The sequence below is a fragment of the Babylonia areolata genome, chromosome 26 (assembly GCF_041734735.1).
Source record: "Babylonia areolata isolate BAREFJ2019XMU chromosome 26, ASM4173473v1, whole genome shotgun sequence".
NCBI lineage: Eukaryota > Metazoa > Mollusca > Gastropoda > Neogastropoda > Buccinidae > Babylonia > Babylonia areolata.
In genome coordinates this window covers 2,523,949-2,550,046 of record NC_134901.1, presented here as the reverse complement: position 1 = coordinate 2,550,046, position 26,098 = coordinate 2,523,949, and the positions used below count along the sequence as shown (strand labels likewise).

The following is a 26,098-nucleotide window of genomic DNA, read 5'->3' as shown; positions in this document are numbered from 1 at the left end:
CCCCCAAGGCCCCCCACCCCAACAAGCCTATATTTTCATATCTTACACAGATAAAACAAAGTATTTGCACGTGGACTTCACTTGACAAAAAGTTGTTTTGAACCAAATCACTTCTAAAACTACAAGTAGTAAAAGATCTCTTGCAGAACCATTACTTACTCCTGTAAGATTGCTTTATCTTGACATTTGTAAAGAGATTCTTTTTAAACATTCAGAGGCCTTAACATTTCTGCAATACTTCTTGAAGAACACACAACCAAACACTGTGAAGGAAATGTGCAGACTGACAGAGAAAATGGCCTTTTTTGTTTTGCTTTTGTTTTGAATCACCTCTTTCACTGTTAATAGTGGGGTGAAGAACCAACAACGAATCTTCTTCTTCTTCTTCTTCTGCGTTCGTGGGCTTCAACTCCCACGTTCACTCGTATATACGCGAGTGGGCTTTTTACGTGTATGACCGTTTTTACCCCGCCATGTAGGCAGCCATACTCCGCTTTCGGGGGTGTGCATGCTGGGTATGTTCTTGTTTCCATAACCCACCGAACGCCGACATGAATTACAGGATCTTTAACGTGCATATCTGATCTTATGCTTGTGTATACACACGAAGGGGGTTCAGGCACTGGCAGGTCTGCACATATGTTGACCTGGGAGATCGGAAAAATCTCCACCCTTTACCCACCAGGTGCCATCACCGTGATTCGAACCCAGGACCCTCAGATAGAAAGTCCAACGCTTTAACCATTCGGCTATGGCGCCCGTCAACAACGAATCATTCCACAACTTTTTGCTCAAGACATTCTGTAACCTTTAGCCAGCTTGCATCCTCCCCCATCCACGGCCAACCACTAAGAAGAGCTTCTCTATGACATGTATGATAATGCAAGACAGCTAATCAGTCAACACTGTTCACGTTGCAGCAAAATTTACTCCTGCGTCTCAGCAAAAGGTTAACTGCGCAAGACAAATCTTTTGCTTAACTCACTCAGTACGGCCAGTCCTCTCTTCTCCTCTACACACACCCCTCGGATGTCCAGTGGGTGTCTGAATGACCCAACCTTTAGCTTCCGTCGTCAGAATTGTGGTATTCTTTGTCAACATTCACCTTTTCAGTACAAGAGCCTTCCGCTTGCAATATTTTGATGGTGGTAATTGGGCTGAAACGCTGTTAACGTCGTCTCTTTCGCCATTCGTATGGAGTTAATAGTCCTGTACAGTTTGCTTTGATGAAGAGTCAGGCTGAGAGAGACACAGACCAAGAGGTTCTGACTCATGATAAACAGGAATGATCTAAACAGACACCCATGCTGATCTAGACAAGATGTGAACAGTACTGACAGTAAGCAACTGGTCATAGATAGAAGGAAGGAAAGAGGAAGAAGAAAGATGAGGTGTTTTAAGCTCACATTCCATAATAATTCACATTAAAACTATTTCAAAGGTTACCATTTCTATTTCTCATTATTTCTATATCCTTTCCAATATGAGTGCTTACATAACAACAACAATAACACTACTATTAGTGCTACTTCAAATAATTATAACAATCAACGTAGCAGTTGCACTAGCAGTGTAGGGTGCTTTCCCTGAACAGTTTTCCCTTTTGCCTCATAACACTTTTAACCAACAAACTGCATGAACAATTAAATATGTCAGTTGTTATCACTCACATTCTCCCACACACTGACCTTAACACCAATCATTGTGAACATAAAAAAAACTTTACACCATGAAGCGCAACAGGTCAGATCATCTCATTCAGTTTTTTTTCTCTCTTTTTTTTCATGATAGAAATTATAGTTATATACTGACCGCATTGCCTTTCTCTATAAAGTTTGGACAATACTGCACGGGGGGAGGGGGGAAGCTGCAGGAACAAGAAGAACTCTGATGACAGACTTTGAAAGAATGGTGCCACACACACGAGTTGGAAAGTGTTCTGAGCTTGGCTTGATCAATACCTTTTAGACTGCTGACAAGATGCAGGAATGAGTCCAGGACACTGCGTCATCAATCAGATTTATACACACACACACACACACACACACACTGTGACAAGTGTTAGAAACTGTGTCATCAATCAAACTCAAAATAAACAAAATAAAAAATCATTCATTCTTCTCTCTCTCTCTCTCTCCCTTTCTTAAACCTTTCAGTGCCAACCCCATTTCATGCTCAGTTGCCAATAGATGGTTTGGCCAGAGAGAGTAAATTTTTTAAAGTTTTAAATCTAGCATGCAAACTACCAAAGGAAAGTGTATCTAATCTATACTTTTCTGAAAGGAAGAGTTTAGATCTAGAATTAACATTCTGTGAGTGGGCCACTCTACACTGCAAACTCCACTCCAATGTCCAGAGACTGGTACCAACGATAAGTGGCAACATCAAACATTATACACTGCAAACTCCTCTCCAATGTCCAGAGACTGGTACCAAAGATAAGTGGCAGCATCACAACATTATACACTGCAAACTCCTCTCCAATGTCCAGAGACTGGTACCAACAATAAGTGGCAGCATCACAACATTATACACTGCAAACTCCTCTCCAATGTCCAGAGACTGGTACCAAAGATAAGTGGCAGCATCACAACATTATACACTGCAAACTCCTCTCCAATGTCCAGAGACTGGTACCAACAATAAGTGGCAGCATCACAACATTATACACTGCAAACTCCTCTCCAATGTCCAGAGACTGGTACCAACAATAAGTGGCAGCATCACAACATTATACACTGCAAACTCCTCTCCAATGTCCAGAGACAGGTACCAACGATAAGTGGCAACATCAAACATTATACACTGCAAACTCCTCTCCAATGTCCAGAGACTGGTACCAACAATAAGTGGCGGCATCCTAACATTACTACTGTACATACTGAACACAACTGGAACGGTCCACAGCAAATTCCACTCCAGCCTCCCGCAAAGACCTTCAGCATTCTACAGACTAAGCACAACTTCTGGTAAAAGCCACAGCAAACTCCACCCCACGTGACAATCTGACAATCGTCAGCATTCTACAAACTGAGCACAACTCCTGGTGTAAACAACAGCTCGTTCCACTCCAGTCTCCACAAACTGTCAGCATTCTACAACCAAGCACAGCTACTGGTAAGTCAAAGCAAACTGCAGTCTTCACAGACCGGCAATGAGTGACAGTAATGTATGCATTAATTTCAGACATTCTAAACAATTTCAGAAAAGGGGAGAAGAGAACTTCAATAGCAGAAGCTTTGTCTTATGAATTCAAGACTACCAATCCAGAAACCAAACACTGGACATTGAGGTGTTAATTTGCAAAAAAAGTATTAAAAAAAAAAAAGTACATTAGAAAACAAAGATACATTACCTGCATTTGTTATTTTCACTGTTTTTCCCCTCCAGTTCCATTCCAGTTTCAAGTCGCGATAATCAAGCTTTCAAGCTTAGAACTATAAATTAAGCCACAAATACAGGTACGGAGCGTTTCATCACATTCATCAACATTTCAGCAGCTGGGAAGTTGTTTTGCTGTAGTTATCCTTCTGATCAGATTTTAATTTCTTTTTCATCTCGCCTCAGAATTATCACAAATGATATTGCATGATCTTAAAAATACATATATAGATAACTTTTTTTTAATAGGCATGTTTTGTACAAAAGTGGTGTTGGCTTTTCCACAAATCACCCATTTTGTCCCTTCTTCATATCAAGAGTTACTAGTTTCCATGTTACCACATGGTACATGTATTGAGCTCTTAATAAAAAAAATAAAAAAACAACAACAAAAAGTAAGAAGTCAAATGTGACAAGTTTGTCTTCAAGACAGAAAACGCCACTGATTAAAACTGAACAACACATTGCCTTTGTTACAAAAAAAAAAGGAAATCAATATACCATGCTCTCACTGTATCACTTTATTTCATTTACATCAGAATCATCGTAATCACTGAATCATTTCGTTTTATTCGTGTCAGTTCACGTTAGTATCATTCATGGTGATCACTGAAACAACCACATTCACATCAATCAATACTCTTTTGTTTCCTTTCTCATACCACCAACCCAAATCTGGTAGAGATTCATGAATCCAGTATTAGAAAGTACTCCCGTTCACATGGACATAGGCACCACAAAGCCCACATGTACGCACACACATGCAATCATACATCACACACACACACACACACACACTATAAGCCTCAACCACACAAAACAGAATGGAACTCAAGTTTATCTTCTCTCAGTTTTAAGCAGTCACTGGGGATGGACAGAATGGAAGAGCATATGATGCTGTATTGATATGCATACAGAAAACTGAAAGAAAAATGATACACAAACTTTATCATGATGCTCAGAATGTTATACTTAAATATAATCCTTCTAACTAGCATCTGAAAAATGAGGCTGTATCATACGTATTTATGAATGATTATGTTCTGCATCAAGACGATATCAGACAATACCGATAATACATGCTCTGAATGGTGTAATATCATGTAGGATTTGAAAAATGAACTTGCGTGATATGTACTTATGAATGATTATGTTCTGCATCATGACAACCAATAATAATAATACAAAATAATAAAGACTAAATCATAAACAGACAAATAACAGGTACCTTATATCACATGCTTATAACTTTATAAAAATAGAGAAAAAAAAATCATCAGATGAATATGTAAAACAAAACGAATCATCTGGCAAAATTTATAAACAAGAACTAAAAAAAAGATACTTCCTGTTCTGCAAACCATAAGAAAAGAAAGAAAAAAACAAGAATAAATTCCTAACATTCTTCTTTTCCTTCTGTGTTCATGGGTTGCAACTCCGGATTCACTCACTGAATACGTCAGAGATGAGACCGAGGATTTACTGTACTTGAAGAATCTTGTGCATGTATGTACGAGTGGGCTTTTACATGCATGACCATTTTCACCCATTGTGCAGTCAACCATGCTCCATTTCTAGGGTGTGACTCTGTCAGAATAAAGATGCTCAGTTTCTCTCAGAGGTGCAGAGACTGAAGCATTCCTTTGGTTGCCGCACTCAAACACAGCGCCTCCAAAGCACAGGACCCAGACAGAGGATCAGCAGCTTTGGGATTTATCAGGTTTCGCCCCTGTCTACAAGACATCCATTTCATACCAAAATCCCACAGATTTATCGTCAGCTGTGTTGGGGAAACATATGTCCTGAACCTGAACGATTTATTCCAAATCCCAAAACAGTAATAAAACACAGGCAAAATGACACTGCTTACCAATGCTAGTGCTGCTTAAATCAACTCCTACACTGACCACTACACTGATTATCTGAGCCAATTTTAACCATTAAACCTCTGGCTGAAATACAGAAATGATTTTTTGCACAGCAAAGGTGCGCACAGCAAACCACATATGGGAGTGGAAAAGAATGTTCAGTCACTTTCAGTTATTGTCTACTACCCTGTTAACTCAGGACTGGAATTTTCACCAACAGTCAATACCAAACTGCTCCAAGCAGTAAACAGGTTCCAGAAGGGAAACGATTTCAATGGATGAATGGTACCCTGCCATCATTTTACCTCAATTTCTTTTCACCTCCTCATAAAAATAAATAAATTTGTTTGTTGTTTTCAATAAACTGTATACCTAAGAACAGGGGGGAAATTTGCTTTATATTCTGTTAATCATTCATCTCTATATTCATCTGCTTTATTTTCATGAAGGAATCAAAACTTGATTTTTTTCTTTTCTTTTTTTTCTTCTTCTTCTTTTTTTTAACATACTGATGATTTGACAGCAACAGACAGCTATGAGCTAGTCTATGAAGCTGGCACGTTTAATCATTTACTTACACCGCTGGAGTAAATGACAGATCACATCCATCATGAGTACATCTCAGCATTCAAGTGTCTATTCTTTCTTCCTTTTTTTTCTCTTTCTTTTTATCATTGTCCTATCTGATTCACGCATTCTACCTTTCACAGTATTATGGGGCATTGTTATTCCTCAGGCTGTAATCACAAGCAAGCTGATAACACAGCACTGAGTAGTAAAACACACTGCAGGGTTCCCAATGACGTTACCAAACAAAACTCCATACTTTCCCCCAGACTGAAAAATTGTCCCTATGAGACACAAAGTGAAACCACATCAAAAATCTACACCACCAACAAGACTGGCAGATATCCCATTATCAGCGTTCAGTTTTTTTCATCACTTACTGTTTGTTTTTTGTTTGTTTTGTTTTTGCTATGCATCAAACTTGGTCAAGAGTTTTATAAAAATTCTAAGACTTTTCCTGACCCTCAAGGGAAAGTTGTCCCCCCCCAACCCCCTCCTCCCCCCCCCCCAAGACTTTTTCAGCCCTGGAAATGGTTCTCTCACTTTCCCCATGCTTTTCCAGGTATTCATGGCTCTGTGCATGCATTCCCATCTCTACCCTGATGGAAGGAAAAGAAAAGAAAAACAAAAATAATTTTTGTTACTCATTTCATGGTGACTCCTCACAATCAACACAATTTGCTTTAAACATGCAAATAAATGAGTCCAATGCTACATTCCATAACACAAGCAAAACACAGTTTAATGAAACCTGATATGTTGATAAAATACATGCAATGACATAAACACACACATACATATATATCTATATATTTAATACCATGAGTAACCTGCCACACTTCTGACATGAACATGTCAAGAGCTGTAATTTTAGCCACAACCATTTGTTGGACTTCATTTCACTCTCTTTCATTTGAAAAGTAAAAGAAATATTTGACAGAGATGTATTTTTGAAAAGATATTTCACCACTTATTGTCTGATATTTCACCACTTATCATCTGACACAATCCTATGCTTTAAAAACATGTATCATTGTTCCAGCATTTCAAGTGAAAATGAAAGGGAGAAGACCAGTGCTCCTGCCTTTTCCAGTCTGACAGTAATTTCCAGGCAAATGTTCTGTCTGTTGGTAAAGAAGACTTCAAGATATTCAAATGAGAGAGAACAGGGTAAAATTACAAAGACCGCCAACATTAAAACAGGAACGGATCCTGTGCGTTCAATGGTAGCATGGACATTTTTCTGTGGAGAAGAAAGTGACAGAAATATGCAATAAAACTAAGCTTTTCAGCTTCTTCTTTTTTTCACATTCATTTCGTTTTTGTTGACTGAAGATACAGTCTTACAGGCAAAGATGCTAGCCACTATCCTGTGTCATGATCTAAAGAACAACACACCTATGCTTAATCAATCTGCTATCACCAAATGATGAACGATAATCTGGCAACAAAACATGATCAGCTACGATAAAGTCTCCTCACGTCACTGGTCTGAAAATGATTATTCCTAGGCCCTTGTGATCATGAACATAACAACCCATCATAGCAGGTCAATTCAGTTGCATACTTATCATATGTAGATCTGTAATACACACAAAGCAATGGCAAAAAAAAAAAAAAGAAGAAAAAAAAAGAAGTCATTCACGAACATGAGTTTGATTTGATTCTGGAAACAACCGTGGAATGCAGAATGCACCAGTTTCAAGCCTGGACAATGTAAGGCAGACAGACAGACATGCAGAAAAACCTGATATGACCGCATGCTTTGTCCCTTGTTTTGGCCCACAACACAGATTGGAAACGGGTCTGACGGAGTGTGTAGTAAAATAGATCTGTCAAAGCACAACCACAATCAAGTGTCAAAACTCTGAATACACGTTCAGGGAAAACATATTGCATAAAATGTTGCCAGTCTTTCCTGGCAGGCCAGTCTCTTTCTTTCTCTCTCTCTCTCTCTCTCTCTGTCAAGCGTCATCCATTCAGTCTTGATGCAGACACCATGTTAAAAAAACAAAAACAAAAAAAACCTTTCAGGGTGTACAGAAAAGCACAAGGAGGGCTAAAACGTCACCACGGCACTGTCTTTGTCCGTTTTGTCATCCTGTAAATGGTCTTGGATTTCATCCTCGTCGTCGTCACGACTGTCAGGCGGAGGCCCTTCACTGTCAAACGACTTAGACGAGCGGTAGGAGAAGTGCGACGCTGAAGACGCCTGGGAGCTTCGCCAGCCGGAGCCTCGCTGCGGGGCCAAGGTCATGCGCTGATTGACAGGTTTGACGGTGATGATGAGGTTGGAAGAGTTGGCCACCATCATGTCTGTCACCTGGTCCAGGGTCTTGCCGTTCACCTCGATGCCATTCACTTCCAGCACTTCGTCGTTCACGGCCAGCAGCCCCGTGCTCTCCGCCAACCCCCCCGGCACCAGCCGTGAAATGAAGATTCCAGGCACCTGTCACATTTGGAACAGGGGTTATCATCAGCAAGACTGAAGTGGTAACAAGATTCTAGGCACCTGTCACATCCAGAACAGGTGATATCATCAGCAAGACTGAGGCATTAGCTTGTCAAGTGGAAAGATAGAGCCAAATGTTCTGACAGTGCATTTGGCATACTGAATTAAAATCATCACCGTGAGGGCCATGAGCAATTGTCTTTTAATAAGAAACAGGCATAAATGTCCACAGCTCAGAGTTCTGAATATCTGATGACTGAATGCAAATGACACCCAGCATTAATTAATACTTGTGTTAGTTGTTGAGAATCTGAACAGAAGCTAAACCTAAAACAGTCCTGTTACCGTTAAAGCTAAAAAAAAAAGTTCTGTTACTGTTAACATTATAAAAAAAACAAAAAACACAACATATTCATCCAAGTTGCTTTGATCAAATGTGAGTGCTGGCACTCTTGTAAAATATTGTTTAAACAAAAATGAAAAGCAGTAAATGAAAAATTAGTACATCTATTACAGCAGTATTTGTTATATTAACTTGTACTATCCTGGATGATATGAGAAAAAAAAACAACAACAACAAGAAAACAAACAATAATAATTTATTGTTTTCACAGAATAAAATATAATCCATCTGCTTACCAAAGAAAACATAAAAAAAATTATCCAAGGTAATTTGAAAGGAACACCAAGCTAATCCTGTTAAGTAATCTGTGCATATAAACTAAGCATCATACTGTGTCTTCTTGTCATTAAATCAGCATACAATTCATGAACAAAGTGACATCATTAAGCTTCCTTGTGTTAAAATATCATTTGATTTTAATGCAGATCATCATTAACCAATTCAATCCTGGGGAGTTTACAGCCTCAGTGGGCTTCATGCCACATTGATGTGGGAAAAAAACGCAGAAAATATACTGTTTTTCCTCCAAATTATATGTGAACACATCCGAGAAAATACTGTAGAAGTTAGTTTTCTTTCTTTGCAGTTTAGGCATATATGTGTAAAAATGTGAAAACAGTTTTAATGAGAGAAACTTTGATGTCAAAGAAACGCCCAGGCGAAGGGCTCAATGGGTTAACTGAATAAATGTGAATTAATGACATTCACAAATTAATCATCAGTACACATTTGGGAACCTGCAAAGAGTATAAGATAAACACAGCATACAAAAGAAGAAGAAGAAAAAACAAAACAACGTTACTGCAAACCTAATGATACTGACAATGCCACGCGGGGTTTACCTTTTCAAGGCCCTGAGGAGTGACGCGCACGCTCTGCCCGTCCCGAATGTAAAAGCCCAAGGGCTTGTCCGAGCCGTTCTTCATCAGCTTCACACGCCGATGGGTCTCCGGCACGATGTCCACGTCGATGATGGCCGACACCCGACGGAAGTCGCCCGGTAAACTGATCTGAATGCGAGGCTTGGGCGGCGACTCGCTCCCCAGCAGCTTGGTGATAGGGTTCCTGCGCTTCACAGTGTTGGTCCCATAGCCATTCAGCTCTCCGGAGCTTTCACCTGGTCACAACAAAACAACAAAAATAACTAATATATTATATCTGGTCATATTCTTAAACGAGCATCAATCCAAACTGGCACACATGCACACACACACACACACAAAAACAAAACAAACAAACAAAAAACCCACCAAAACTCACACCCTTTGCAATATCTAAACTGAAGGATTTACTTTAAAAAAATTATCTGGTTATATTCTTAACTGAGCATCAATCTACTCTAGAACACATGCTAAAAAAAACTTTGCGTACTTAGCAACATCTGACATACATTACTTTCAATTATAATACACAACAGGAACTACTTTTTACTTACCTTTATAATTTACAAAGAGGAAAACCCAACAAATCAAGAATTTTAATGTAATGTCACCGGCCTGGATTCATTTAAGGTGCATGCACTGCACATAATACCTGAGAGTAAGACATTCAGAGTTTCACAAAGAATGATTCAAATTCCATGAATCATTGCACATGCTTGTGGCATCATTTAAAAAAAATTAACAGCTCTTTAATGAAAGAAAATGACAATTCATATGAACAGTTTCACAAACAAGCAACAAACAAAAATGAACCACCAGGACTGTTCAGAACATTACTCTGAACGAAAAGAAAATCAGACAACTAAGGATCAGTTGCTCAGCCTCGACTGATTCAAAGGGCAATTAAATAAATAATAAACACAATGGAATTTGAGTCTTCAAAATTTCTTGAAAACAAAAACAAACAAACATACAAAAAAGTCGAAACACACAGACTCGTCATCTGACCAAAGCACACACAGTGCACTGTATGTATGGATCTGATGACTTTCCAAAACACAGGACTCTTCAGACTTCACACAGAACACCAAGCTCACACAACCACACAGTCAACATCCAACGTTTGTTCTCACAGAGCCCGCACTTCAACAACAGATCCGTCACATGTTTGAGAAGGGAGACAAGAATGGGGAGAGGATAACTGAAACTGGAGCTTCAAAGAATCATACTGCCTCTGCTCTTAGTGCATGTCATAAACTGTCGTCTCTTGCTTCTGTAACCGATGCCAAAATGTCAAACTGAAGGGCCATTCACACAGAGACAAGATGGAGGGTAGCAGAGATTCAAATCACATTGAACAGGGATTTTCAGTCATGGACGTAAGCTTAAAGACACCCATTTTAATCTGCAACCCAGATGACAAATATAATATTATACTTTGTACTTGTAGGTTACTGGTACATATACTGGTCAATATTCTTATCCACTCTTCCAAAGGCAATGAAGCTGCTTGGTGAGTATCATTTAATATGATAAGCCTATCACAGTTAAATTTCTGCCAGGACTTGCAATTTTACTTACATAACATTAATTTGTAATTGCACATTTTTATTGTCCTTTTTGTTTCAGAATCACAATGTCCATTAAATCAATAAATTATTTCTTATTTGATGAGCCACAAGTACCAACAAACTCCATGAACACCCTGTTCCAATGTATTCTTGGTTGTTCCACTTAAGTTTTTTTTGTTTGTTTACTATTATTGTATTAGGTTTGATTGAGATGTAAATATGTCAGAGATCTTTTTAAAATCAAAGCTAATTTTTTATATGACTTTCTTTTTCTTCTTCTTTTTTTCTTAGTTCTGAGGAGGGAGATAATAAAAGACTTTTTAAAAATTGGTCATCTTCAATTTTGGAGAATGATCTTTAAACCTGACTTGAAAACCTTGGTTTTTAATGTAAAAACCGATCTGTTTTTAATGTGGTGTTGGGCTTCTTCTTCCATCTCCTCCTCCTCCTCCTCCGTTCATGGGCTGCAACTCCCACGTTCACTCGTATGCACACGAGTGGGCTTTTACGTGTATGACCATTTTTACCCCGCCATGTAGACAGCCATACACCGTTTTCGGGGGTGTGCATGCTGGTTATGTTCTTGTTTCCATAACCCACCGAATGCTGACATGGATTACAGGATCTTTAACGTGCGTATTTGATCTTCTGCTTGCATATACACACGAAGGGGGTTCAGGCACTAGCAGGTCTGCACATATGCTGACCTGGGAGATCGTAAAAATCTCCACCCTTCACCCACCAGACACCATCACCATGATTCGAACCCGGGACCCTCAGACTGACAGTCCAACGCTTTAACCACTCGGCTATTGCACCCGTCTGGTGTTGGGCTTCATATGGCAACTGCTGAAGGCCAGCTGGACAATTTATAAACAACATGAAAACTGAACGTATCACATGTTTTCTAGTCACCTCATCCGGCAAATACATCATAACTTATATCCACTCTATTTACTATCACCAACACACATATAATCATAAATACTTCAAGTAATTTGACAGTCAAGCGCCAATAACCTCCACCTCTCTTATCAAAATCATTAATTCACAATAAAATTTGATTAACTGTCTCTCTCTCTGTACATCATTTACATATACAATAAAACAATCACTTGAATGTCACCCCTACTCTCCTTTCCATTCTTTACAACAACAACAACAAAAATTAAAACAGAAGAAACTGAGAGATTCTTTCTCCCCTCTTTCTGTCTTTATATGTATTTTGTGTGCCTACTTATGCATGCTACAGTCTGTACATACAGAAAGCTACAGTTCAGTTTCAGTAACTGAATCACTCAACCCAGCACAACAAAATCAGTTATGCTTTCCTTTTCCTTAACTGCATGTTTCTCAAAATAGTTTTATTCGTTAAAACATGCACATTATAAATGTACAGTTATTATTTACATTCTTAGCACATGTGTATACATGTGAAAGGCTTCTATTGTTCTATTGTTCTTACTATCAACTCAGTTATCATGAACACAACACTTAAGTTATTCTGAGAGTGATTACTAAAAATATGTACATTGTTTTCAAGTATTATTTGTATCCCCAGTACAATGTGTGTGTGTGTAAAGCGTTTATTGTCCAACCCCACTTCCACTACCCTGATCATAAACACAGAAAAATTACTTCCTGAGTGATCATTTCAAGAGTCTGCAATGAACATGCATAACACAATATTACTATTAGCATGCCCAGTACACATTTTTGTGGAAGGTTTTCATTAATGGGTTTTTTTTTTGTTTTTTTAACTCCCCATCATAGCCCTTAGCATAAACACAGACAAGTTTTAGTGATCATTAAAAGTGTGCAGTGTACGACTTATTGTTAGCATTCACAGTACAATTCTCTGTGTGTGTGTGTGTGCTTGCGTGTGCCTGCATGGTTGTGTGTGTGTGGTGTGTTTTTGAACAGCAACTATTGTACTCCATGCCACCTCCCTTATCACAAACACAAAAGTTACTCTCTCGGTGTGAGTACTACACACAGAAAGGGTCTGCTTTTTACAACCAAGAGCATGTACACCTCCACCTTTTCCTGCCCACAAGCAACAACACAAAGACAGGGGGTGAAACCTCACACCGCCAAGTCATAACATGACAGGCAGAGGGCAACACCAGCTGGCCAGAGGGGAAGACTGGGGAGGCATGGTGCAGGGGAGGGAACTGGATATGGGGGGCAGGGTGTCTGACAAGGAGAGACAGAGAGAGAGAGAGTGAGTGATGTATGGTGGGACATTGCACACAAAAGCTGAAAAATCTTTGGCGTTGAATACGGTCTACAAATCATCAACCTATCATTCCTTTCTTTTTCTTTTTTTGACCAATAATGTTGATAGGGGTCTGATTTGCCTACAGCTCTGTGTGTTTTTTCACACAAAAAACTCATCTTTATCTTCAAAATCATCCTGAAGAAGCCCAGCAGGGCCAAAATTGAAGATGAAAAATCTATAAAAATAAATTCTATGAGGTAACAGTATGTCTCTATGCATGCAGAGTTCTTATTGGTTTGTTTGTTTGGTCGTTTCTTTTTTTCACTCTCTCTCTCTTTGTTTTTGTTTTTGTATTGACATTCAAAATTTCAACTGTCAACTGTTAAAATACAACTCTGGCACCCTTCATTGTGTCATGATGCCGGCATCGGCCAGGTGTTACAGTCTCCAAATATGCAGTCCTTTATTTTTTAGATGGTCTGTTCTCACTTCTAGAACCTTCTGGAAATTCCACAAAATAAACCTTATTTAACTAACTTAAAAACCGAACATGTTATCATTTCAATTTATGTTTATAAATACCAACCACAAAAAAAAACCTAAAAAAATGAACATAAGTTAAAACACTCAGAATCTCTCCTTACACAAAGGAAAGAAAGTACCATTTTTAATATGCATTTTATCATTTCAAAGATACTTCCAATTCAGCAAACATCTTTGCATGACATGATTTTCACCTCTTTTGACTCCTCAACTTTTTGGGGGTGGGGGTATACTGAAAATGGAAATTGCCCAAGTTTTTATTTTCTGGAAAATGTTCTTCAGTGGCATAAGATAGATCTACAAGTTGCTTGGAGTTGTAAGAATAATTTTTCTTTTCTTTTTCTTGACAACCCATTCTAATTAGTGAGCTAAACTGTGGTATACTGTTAATTCTTTTTTCATTTATCCAAGATTACCTGCCCCCTGATTATAGCATATTCCAAACAAAACAAAAAATAAAATCTATAATGGCAATGGTTCAACACCAGTATAAAACAATCAGAATCTAGAATGTCTGCAATACATTTTACTTTTTATCGAACATGGAAATAGTTCTTCTTGAAGAAAAAAGTCAGCTTTTGAAGCTATCAAACCACCATAGTGTGTAATTAGGCAAGGTTCCCTTCACTGCAGCCCCTAAGCCATTGCTTTCTGATCTGAGAGAGAGTGGCTGGGAAAACAATGGGAAAGGAGTGCTCAGCAGGTCATCCTTTATCTTGGTGAGATGTGACTCTCTCCTGTGAGGCTTAAGGACAACATGAACAGAGAGAGAGAGAGAGAGAGAGAGAGAGTGTGGAGATGTCTGTGGGGGGATGGGGGTGGTGGGGAAACCTTAGTGTGTTGTTGTACATATTTTGTTACTGAAAAACATGTCAAGTCTAAAAGTGCATAGGTTTGTTGTAATTTGCATCATGAGTTAAACAGTGTAAACAAACAAAATATGTGACTGGTGCTGAAAAGAGGGGGGACTGAAGAAATGGAGGAACTCAGAAAGCAATGAAGAAAAGGGAGGAAGAACAGAAGGGAAAAAAAAGACGGAAAGGGAAGGAGATGACAGAAAGGAAGGATGGGCAAAACAAAGAATGCTGTCAAACTATTTCTAATCAGAGTAGACTGTCCAACTCCAAGCAAAATATTCAAAAGTTCCAGAATTCTTTTTCATCTGCTTCTGCAACTGATTGTATGGTCAAATTCTCAGCAAATGACTGAAAAGGGGGGTGGGGGTGGGGTGATTCATAGGTAAGTGATGTGTGTGCAAGTGGATGAGTTTATAACAGCGCCTGTACTTTCTTAAGCGCCTCAAAAAGTTTGGAATTAAAAAAAAAAGAAATCATGGTTGATTTCTACCAAGCAGTCACTGAAAGTGTGCTAGCCTTTGCTATTACTGTTTGGTACGGAAACTGCCAACAAGATTACCAGGGCTCATCTATGTCTCCAAAAGACATATATTATAAGCGGCTACTCAAAAAAGCAAAATCAATCAGCCAGGACAAATCACATCCAACTTTTGAGATTTTCAAGATGCTCCCCTCTGGTTGATGGTACAGAAGTATAAGGACGAAAACCAATCACTTCACCAATAGCTTTTACCCCAAAGCAGTCAATGCCCTGTCTCTCGAACAAATCCAGAATGATAATAATAATAATAATAATAATAATAATGGATACTTATATAGCACACTATCCAGAAATCTGCTCTAGGTGCTTTACAAAAACGCTTTTGATAACATAAAACATTATATCTATGTTACATGCACACACCAAAATGTGACCACACACACACACACACACGCACGCACGCACACACACACACGCACACTGCATACATACATTTTAACATACATGTGTATCTAACAGCTACCCTAACACATACGCACACACAGGCAGGCACAAACTTACATAGACACACGCACACACAATACACATTCATATACATGCATGTAGTTGTGGACCTGCCACAATTGAACTTATTGCTGAGGGAAAAGGTGAGTTTTGAGACGAGATTTAAAAGATGCGAGGGAATCAGAATAATAATAATAATAATGGATACTTATATAGCACACTATCCAGAAATCTGCTCTAGGTGCTTTACAAAAACGCTTTTGATAACATAAAACATTGTATCTATGTTACATACACACACCAAAATGTGACCACACACACACACGCACGCACGCACGCACGCACACACACACGCACGCACGCACACACACACACACACTGCATACATACATTTTAACATACATGTGTATCTAACAGCTACCCTAACAAATACGCACACATAGGCAGGCACAAACTTACATAAACACACGCACACACAATACACATTCATATACATGCATGTAGTTGTGGACCTGCCACAATTGAACTTATTGCTGAGGGAAAAGGTGAGTTTTGAGACGAGATTTAAAAGATGCGAGGGAATCAGAATAATAATAATAATAATGGATACTTATATAGCACACTATCCAGAAATCTGCTCTAGGTGCTTTACAAAAACGCTTTTGATAACATAAAACATTGTATCTATGTTACATACACACACCAAAATGTGACCACACACACACACGCACGCACGCACGCACGCACACACACACGCACGCACGCACACACACACACACACTGCATACATACATTTTAACATATATGTGTATCTAACAGCTACCCTAACAAATACGCACACATAGGCAGGCACAAACTTACATAAACACACGCACACACAATACACATTCATATACATGCATGTAGTTGTGGACCTGCCACAATTGAACTTATTGCTGAGGGAAAAGGTGAGTTTTGAGACGAGATTTAAAAGATGCGAGGGAATCAGAATGACGGAGGTTATCAGGGAGCTTGTTCCACGTCTTTGGCGATTGAAAAGAAAACGATCTGTGTCCATAGGTCTTACTTCTGACGTGAGGTATCCTGAGAAGTCGAGTATCAGAGGAAGAACGGAGCTGGCGAGAAGGGGTATAGATATGAATGAGTTCAGAAAGATATTTGGGGCCAGATCCGTTGACTGCAGAAAAGGTCAGAGTGGATAGCTTATAGTCTATTCGATCAGAAACAGGCAACCAGTGGAGAGACTGAAGGAGAGGAGAAACATGGTCAAATTTAGAAGCTCTGCAAATGAGTCTGGCAGCGTTATTCTGAATTCTTTGGAGTCTGTCTAACAGGTATTTGGGAAGGCCGGCCAAAAGAGAGTTGCAGTAATCCAATCTTGAGGGAACCAGAGAGCATACAAGTGTCTTGGTTGCATCGGTTGAGAGGTAGTGGCGGATAGAGCTGATTCTACGCAGTTCCAAATAGGCAACTTTACAGATATTCAAAATGTGCTGTTGGAAGGAAAGAGACTGGTCCAGGATTACACCAAGACTGCGAACAGAGGGAGAAAGTGAAACAGGTGTGCTATTGATCAGAACAGAGTCAGGAAAGGAAGGATGTTGACGAAACTTCTTTGGACAGGTTATCATAAATTCAGTCTTATCATCATTTAATTGCAGCTTGTTGAGAGTCATCCAGTCCTTTAGGCCAGCAATGCACTCCTGTGTTTGAGTCACCAGTGCATCAAATTCAGCTATGGAAGCCGACTGATAAAGTTGTGTGTCATCAGCAAAGCTCTCATGCGACATCGCATGATGACTGATGACATCCGACACAGGAGCCGCATAAAGCACGAAAAGAACAGGACCTAGGACGGACCCTTGTGGGACACCATATTTCAAGGCAGATACTCTAGAGTATGATAAATATAACTGTGCAATCAACAACCATCTACCTGAAGATCAAGTCATTAGCCCCATCCACATGTAATATGCAGCTTCTGTTCAAACGCGTGCGTGCATGCGTGCGTGTGTGTGCAGTGTGTGCATGTGTGAGTATGCACAAGTTTTTGTATTGATATGCATTTGTATGTATCCTAATTTCTACTGTATCTGTGCTGTGAATGATTTTTGATTTATGTTCGTACCTTGTTATGTACTATCCCCCCCAATATTCCTTGTGACCCTGGTACACTTGGTAATAAAGACATATTCTATTCTATTCTAAAATGTATTACAAGAAATGAATGTTCACATTTTGTGTATTCCCTTTTTCAGTCTGAATGACGTCTTTTTTTTTTTTTTTTTTTACCTGGTCAACATTATTACCAAATTAACCAAACTGTCATGTGATATATTTCAATGAATGGTTCAATACATGTTCTAAAACTGATTGTGGTTTCTGGTTTGTATGTTCAATGTTGTATGTACTCAAGCCAAAAGACAACTTTCTGTCAGTTTACTGACAATATAGAGATCTATAGATCTATCTATAAGATATATCTTATCTTGTAATAAAAATGTCTTATGTGCAGTAGCCATTTACAAGCAAATATCATAAAATCACAAATCACCTCCACAGTTATGTTTTTGTTTTTTCAAAAAGCAATCTGTGGGATAATTCATAACTGATGTTGCTTTTTTTTTTTTATTTTTCAAAATATAGTATTAAACAAGACAGATTTGCTACTGATGTTTGTAAACAGAACAAAATCATACATTCTTTCTTGTAAATCTTCCCCTGACTAAATTTTTCCACAAACTTTCCCCTGAAGTAAAATTTTCACTGCATACTTCCGTTGTAAAAAAAACAAAACAAATAAAGAACACACCCACACATGTACATCCACATACACACCAAAACACTGCAAATACAGTATATTATAATAAAAAAAAAAGAAAAAAAAAACCCAAAAAACATTCATTCTTCTCTTCCTCCGACTTGCAATGTTACAACAAGGACTTCCCCTTCACTCCCCCCCCCCCCCCCCCCCCCCCTGAATTATTCCACTGCATACTTTTGTCAAAGAAAACGTCTCCCCACCCCTCCAAATTACAAAGGCCTGGCCTTTCATCCCACTGAATCGGTGAATGACTTCAATGAAGGCCAAGCTGTTTTATTTTCACTCCTTCCTCCCTGGGGTTTACAGGGAGGGGGGAGGGGCCAGTGAAAAAAACAAGCCTTTGAAACCTCTGGCAGAGATCCAGGGCTTTGGGGTCAATGGTCAGGGACACATAACCTTGGCGAAAATGACAAATCACATGTGTGGGTAGTGTGGGGCCCCATCCCTCCCCGTCCCCATCCCACCCCCACAATCCCCCTGACCGAAGAAATGGTGGATGACTGAACCAGGAAGGTATTTCAACAGTGCAAAAGTTTTCACAGTATTATTTGATATTATTCTATCCTGCCTCAGAATGGCCATTAAACTAAAGCATGTTTAAAAAAAATAAAAAGTTCCCCATTTAGTTCTCATGGTATTTCTTTTTTTTTCTTCTTTTTTTCCCCCCGTCTTTGTTGATACCACGCCTCCCTCATTAAAAACAAGAGAAATGATGCTGAAAGTCAGTTTGTCAGGAAAACAAAATCTTAATCAGAAAAGACTATCCATTTCAATTTTTGTTTTCATACTGAGGTAATTCATAAATTGTACACACACACACACACACACACACATGATTGAGAGTGAATGAGTGTGTGTGTGAGAAATAAAGGGGAGCAGAAAGAGATGGGTGGAGGGGCTTGGGGGGGGGGGGGGGGGGAGGCTGTAACTTCTGATAGACATGGAGTGAGAGTGAGGGAGAGACAGAGAGTGAGACGGAGAGACAGAGACTCAGCGAGAGACAGAGAGAAAGGCAGGGGAGAGAGAGAGAAATACAGCAAGAAAGACAGGCAGAGGCTTTTCAAGTCCAGCAACTATCGCAGTGTCAGTACACACATAGTGCCAGTGTTGCAAAGACAAGCACTTTAAGTTGTAAAAGATTCACCCTGCTGCTACACAGGAGCCAGGCCACAGGACCAATGGCAAGGACTGAGCAAACAGAAACTGAGCCACTCAAACACACGCCAAAACACTTCACCTCAAAGTGACAACACTCATCATAAACTGTCTCTTTCCCACTCACCTCCCCTCACCTGTCCACTCCACCACCCTAACTCCTCTCCACCCTCCCAAAACACACACCCCCCCCCCCCCAGCCTCACCTTTAAGTTTAGCCCCCCTACTCCCTATCCCCCTCTCCTCCTACCCCCTACCTTTTCATTATCCCAAACTCTGCACAGAACATGTTGGGAAGAAATGGGGCAGTCAACTTTAAAAAGCTGATAGAGCTGTATGGTTCACGATTAGAACCAAAGAGGAACATTTTAGAATAGATTAATTTTTTTTAAAAGCATTTCACATGGTAATTCTATGATAAGTAGACTTGCACTGTTGCAGGCAATGCTATTTTGAATGAGATCTTGGAGCAAAGAGTGCATAAAAAACAGGTTCAAACACTAATAATTAATGAACATTTTTTGTCATTACAATTAGTTTAAATCATGTCATCACTTTAAATGAGTACATTACACCAGTAATGACAAACGATAACTGAGTTACTCTGTTACCAGGTATGCTTCAAAATGAAACAACTCTTCATACATTCACAAAATTTAGTTTATAAATTATCATATAATGTAAAATAACATCATAAACAAATAAGATGTTGAATCAAAATTATATGCCACTAACAGCTATCAGCAGAATACAACATTCTTTCATCTTTGCCCCACATATTTTTATATAGCCTAAAGAAGCTACAGTATCACGCTTGGTTGGCTGTACACAACACCAACGTCATAATTAATCTTTGCCAAGACACATGATACACCACATATTTCTGAGACTGTGCACACGCCCATATTTCTGTTGCCTAAAGGCATGTCTCTTTTCAATGAGGTTACACAGCAGGAAGCCTGCAAAAAAAAGTGCAATCCTGGACATGGTGCAATTGCCTGTCATTTAAAAATATATATATAATGTAATTTTTTTTTCTTATGTTTTTAGACAGGTTAATAATGTGCATGTATGTGTTCATTTATGCATGTGTGTGTGTGTGTGTGTGTGCACGCATGTTCATCTGACATTATATTCGCTACTAAGTACACGACTGTTGTTAATACAGTAATTGTTTATCATGTTAGTTTTGTTCTTATTATTTATAAATTATGTAATCCTCCATACCCCAAAAGGGGTAAGGCAATTTAATCTTGAATCTTGTGTGTGCGTGTGTGTGTGCGCACGCGCACGTGCGTGCGTGCGTGCGTGCTTAAGCAAAAGCCAGGTGTTGCTTCAATAAACAAACTCCACACAGTGCCTGTCTAGAAGCCCAGTTCATACACTGTATATTATTCAATATAAGACTACCCTTTCATTTATGAATGAATTAATGATTGTGATCAGAGATAGGATCAAAAAGGGAATAAGAGAAATTGGAGTGGAGGTGGTGGGAGAAGAGAGAGAGGGATGGAGGGGGGGGGGGGGGGAGAGAAAGAGAGAGAGAGAGATGGAAATGCAGAGAAATTCAGAAATCCAGAACATTTAGAAAGAAAGAGCCATCTGGATATGAACAGTAACAAAGTTAGAAAGCTGGAGAGGTGGGGAGAGAGAACATAGCGAGGGAGCAGGGCCGCAGGGGTGTGGGTGTGATGTGTGTGTTTGTTGGGGGGCGGGGTGGGGGGGGGGGTTTTCGAGGGGGGGGGGGGGGGGTTGGAAGGAGAGCACAAAGACCATGCAGTGACAGAGAGATCAGACGCAGATTTATAATTTACAACTCCAAAACCTCTTCACCATAGATTCTTTGGTCCAATGATGCATTTCACCATTTTTTCAGATTTTAAACGCAAATGTGTACTATGAAATCTTAATACTGGTAAGAGCTCAGACCCACTTGACTCAACTCATTAGACTCAGTGACATAAGTTGTGTGTGTGTGTGTGTGTGTGTGTGTGTGTGTGTGTGTGTGTGTGTGTGTGTGTGTGTGTGTGTGTGTTCTTTCTTTAATGTCTTTTCGTTTTGAGTAACATTAGACGTGTCATGTGAGTGTGTGTGGGGGTGTTATGGGTGGGGGGGGGGGGAGGAGGTGGCGGTGGGGACAAAGTTTGTGATTAAGGGGAGAACAGAGAGAGAGAGAGGATAACTAGAATAATGGAATCAACAATCCGTAAATATCTGTTTAACAGCAATAAAGAAGAACAGCAAAACTGAAATTAAATATCTGTATGTGTAATTAAAAATGAAATTAAATATCTGTAAGTCACATCATATAAATACTCCTATTGGACTCACTGTGTGTGTGTGTGTGTGTGTGTGTGGAAGTCGAAGTCAAAATACTTTAATTGTCAGACCAGAGATCCATAACAATGGAGTTCACAAGGACAAACAGAATTAATACAAGGAAATGAATATTAGGACAATCACTGAACTACATGGGCATCGATAACGATTCTAGAGCATTTGCTCATAATGAAAACGCCTTGAATACAAACTTGCATATACTGACACTCAATCTCTCACTCACACAAGATAACAACATGGACATCTTAAATGCACTTGGATGTTTGTGAAATTTAGCAGGAATAAACTGAGAACGCAGGGGACAATACTTAGGGCAGACCAAAAGAAAATGCATTTCAGTTTCTGGAGTGTCATCACAAAAAGGACAATTCCTACTTTGCCCATCATAAATAAACTGCAAAAAGTGTGAGCGCAAGTTGGACATTCCAATTCTAAACCGTGAAAAAACATGGCGCATATTTATACATTTGACATTGTTCAAGTAAGGTTTAAGTGACAAGGACTGGTTGTAAACTGAATACACATCATAAAAAGCGTGAGACTGGAGAGCTGAATGCCAGTCTTGGGTAAAGCAATCAACCAGACGCTGCTTAAATTCAATCATAAACATTTTGACATTGCCAACTGACTGAGCCTCCCAAACAACACCAAATCCAAATTTATGCAAAACATTTCTTGTGTGTGTGTGTGTGTGAGTCCAAGTGTGTGTGTGTGTGTGTGTGTGTGTGTGTGTGTGTGTGTGTGTGTGTGTGTGTGTGTGTGTGTGTGTGTGTGTGTGTGTGTGTGTGTGTGCATGCAATTTTCATCAATAAATCTACTGAATCTGCTACTCAAGATTGTGGGCAAGTTGAAAATGCTGCCGTGCATCCAACTTTGTTTAATCAAAATGTCAACAGCTATACAACCTTTATATTGAAACTGATAAAATCTGTCAATGTTTTTATGCCTCAAGCCATCAAGGTGTCACTGCTTTCAGACAACACACCACCACAACTGCTAGGCAGATGCCCAACCAACAGCATAACCTAACATGTATTGTCAGGCCTTGAGTGCATGCATACATGTAAATGTTTGTGTACAGGTCTATCAAAACAGATTTCTTCTACAGAATTTTGCCAGAGGACAACACAGTCACTTATGTTGCCATGGGTTCTTTTTCAGTGTGTCAAGTGCATGTTGCACACAGGACCTTGTTTTTCATCTTGTCAGAATGACTAGGCGTTGACGGTTCTTTTTTCTTCTTCTTCTTCTGCGTTTGTGGGCTGCAACTCCCACATTCACTCGTATATACGCGAGTGGGCTTTTACGTGTATGACTGTTTTTAACCCGCCATGTAGACAGCCATACTCCGCTTTCGGGGTGTGTGCATGCTGGGTATGTTCTTGTTTCCATAACCCACCGAACGCTGACAATAAAAAGTGACATGGATTACAGGATCTTTAACGTGTGTATCTGATCTTCTGCTTGCGTATACACATAAAGGGGGTTCAGGCACTGGCAGGTCTGCACATATGTTGACCTGGGAGATCGTAAAAATCTCCACCCTTTACCCACCAGGCGCCGTCACCGTGATTCGAACCCGGGACCCTCAGATTGACAGTCCAACACTTTAACCACTCGGCTATTGCGCCCGTCCCCATCCATACCAGTTCTTTAGTTTTATGCATGTATCTTCATTCAACAGTACACCACCATGCATTGTCAGGAAACCATAAATCAGGAGGTTATCGGCCGTAGTTACTTTCGTTTTCTCCGCATAGGCGGATAGTAGTTTGCACAGGACAGGAATGTCAGACCTCTGCCGGAGTCTGCACTAGTTGGGTCACGGTTAAGTATGTGTAATTAAACCATAAATATTCAGTAAAATCATCAGCAAAATTTTCATTTTTTTTTTTCATACACACACACACAATATGTGAATGACATAGAGGCATCCTATTCCTAAGTTTAATTCAAAGAAATACAATGACCAGCATTTAAAATAAAACTTACTTATTTCTCTCTCTATCTGTGACTAAAACATAAATGGTTGTGTGGACGCTAGTCTTTCTAAATTAACTGAATCAATGCGCTCTATTTCATGATTACAAAATTACAAACAAGTACACATACAGTGATACACAAGCACACGTCTTCATGTACACACATAACACACACACACACACACACACATAATCTGATAATGGATGTACCTTTTCGTTGTATCAAGAGCTTGAGCAGTGGTCTGGCAGTTGACAGAGCCTTGTTAAAGTTGTCATCGTTGTTGATAGGAAGAAGGTCATTGTGCATGGGGTCTGTGTAGGTAATGACAAAAGGAATTTCCCCCAAACTATGCAGCTGCTCCAGCAACACAGCAAACTTGTCGAAACTGCAAGTGCGAGTCACTGAGAATCTCCGAAACTCGGCATCAAACTGAAAATGTCAGACAGATGACAATAAGATTATGCACGTTTTTGTTTTCAATAAAAAAAAAATCATTAAATTCAACTGAAAAAAAACAACAACAAAAAAAACTCAAATCCTGTGACAAATCTTTTATTAAACTTAAGTGTAACTAACATTGTATAAATTTGTAATAATCACAGTATGAAAAGCCCACGCAAGGAAACAAATTTAACAAGAATATTTATAGCCTCTTTTTAAAACATTTCTAAGGCATTATTATTTTTGTGCCTTCCAGTTCCACCTTTTCTATGTATTATTTTTGTGCCTTCCAGTTCCACCTTTTCTATGTATGCTAACTAAATCATACAATTTTTAACACTAAACTATAAGTATATATTTCACAACTTAATTTGTTGCACTGGTATTATGTTCTTTTACTAATCTTTTTTTTTTTTTTTTTTTTTTTTTGGAGGGGTGGGGGCAGGTAAGATGTGATGACACTGCCATGACTATGGCACACTGAGACTGTCAAAAAGTCAATAATATGAGATGTTAGAGCATCACCTCCATTAGAACCGGCATGCAAAGACTGAACAAAACTGAAATGTTTCAGGCCATGCTGAAATCTCCTCTGGAATGATCACTCTGTCATTGTCAGATAGCAGCTCCTTACAGTCTGTACTAATGCAGATCTAATAATCTGGACCTTCACTGTTGACTAATTTTTGTGAAACGGGAAGGACTGATATTGATAGATCTACTAAGCTAGGGCAGCAGATGAAAGGAGGGCACATAGGTTTGTTGTACTTATAGTGCTTGCATGACATCATGAACCCAAATTAATACTCAATAGACACACCTACCATTGAGTTATGGTTGACATTCATCATCCTAAAATCTTCAGAACCACTTTCGTTTAATCCAACCACAAACTAGTACAGATTTGCAAAATGTACTGAAAGCATGGAAATACCGCCCAATCAATGCACTTCAACCGGCAGACTTGTTTTCTAACCACTGACTCAAAACTTTGTCAGTTTAAAGTTACCTATTTCAATAAGAATTATCCACATTAGATCATAAAAAGTAGTGGGGGCGGGTGAGAGCAGGGGATGGGTGTTTGATTCACCGTAGGATCAGCTGCAATTTTTCTTCTTTTTTTTCCCCCATAGAACTTAATGTGCTCAAGTAATTCCTAAGATTAACAGTGGCTCAAATGTCTCACAGACATAAGTTGTAAACCAAAAAGAGACACGATCTTATGAACAGAAACTTAAAGGAAGTGTGGAAAAGTAAAAAGGACTTTAAAAACTTCAACTCCGCAAAACTCTCGCAGGTGAGTCCTGTCAGTGCACTCTGTGCAGTGGCCGACTGGACGACATCGCGACACACCTGCCCACGACACGGCCCACAACTCACCTTACTTTTCACCTCCACTAAACCGTTGTCAGACCTGGAAGAGTTTCGCGTGTGTTTAGCCATTTTCAAAAGCTACTACATCAGTGATGTTTCGGTTCCTGTATTTAATCACAGAACTGTTGAATTCCTTGCGAATGACCAACACCACTGCCCCACAAACACCTTGTCGATGACGTCACTTTATTGACTACTCTCTAACAGACAGCAACTGTGAAATATATTATCAAATTATAATTATATAAGTGT

General features: G+C 39.3%; 1 protein-coding gene across 1 annotated transcript; it reads right to left on the bottom strand.

Annotated features, from left to right (window-relative positions):
* Positions 1-6,318: 6,318 nt before the first annotated feature.
* LOC143300174 (partitioning defective 6 homolog beta-like) lies at positions 6,319-26,025 on the bottom strand. Its single transcript, XM_076613731.1, has 4 exons — positions 25,853-26,025; positions 24,241-24,460; positions 9,514-9,788; positions 6,319-8,265 (listed from the first exon to the last, which is right to left on the bottom strand). The coding sequence occupies exons 1-4, from the start codon at positions 25,913-25,915 to the stop codon at positions 7,876-7,878; spliced, it is 948 nt and encodes a 315-aa protein (XP_076469846.1). The 5' UTR covers positions 25,916-26,025; the 3' UTR covers positions 6,319-7,875.
* Between the last annotated feature and the right edge of the window lie 73 nt (positions 26,026-26,098).

Bases quoted from the DNA above. Each gene is read 5' to 3' on its own strand.
- LOC143300174 (XM_076613731.1), bottom strand. From the start codon at position 25,915: ATGGCTAAACACACGCGAAACTCTTCCAGGTCTGACAACGGTTTAGTG. The intron at 9,789-24,240 runs GTACATCCATTA...TGTTGTGACCAG, and splicing joins GCTCTTGATACAACGAAAAG to GTGAAAGCTCCGGAGAGCTG. The intron at 8,266-9,513 runs GTAAACCCCGCG...CAAATGTGACAG, and splicing joins CTCCTCAGGGCCTTGAAAAG to GTGCCTGGAATCTTCATTTC.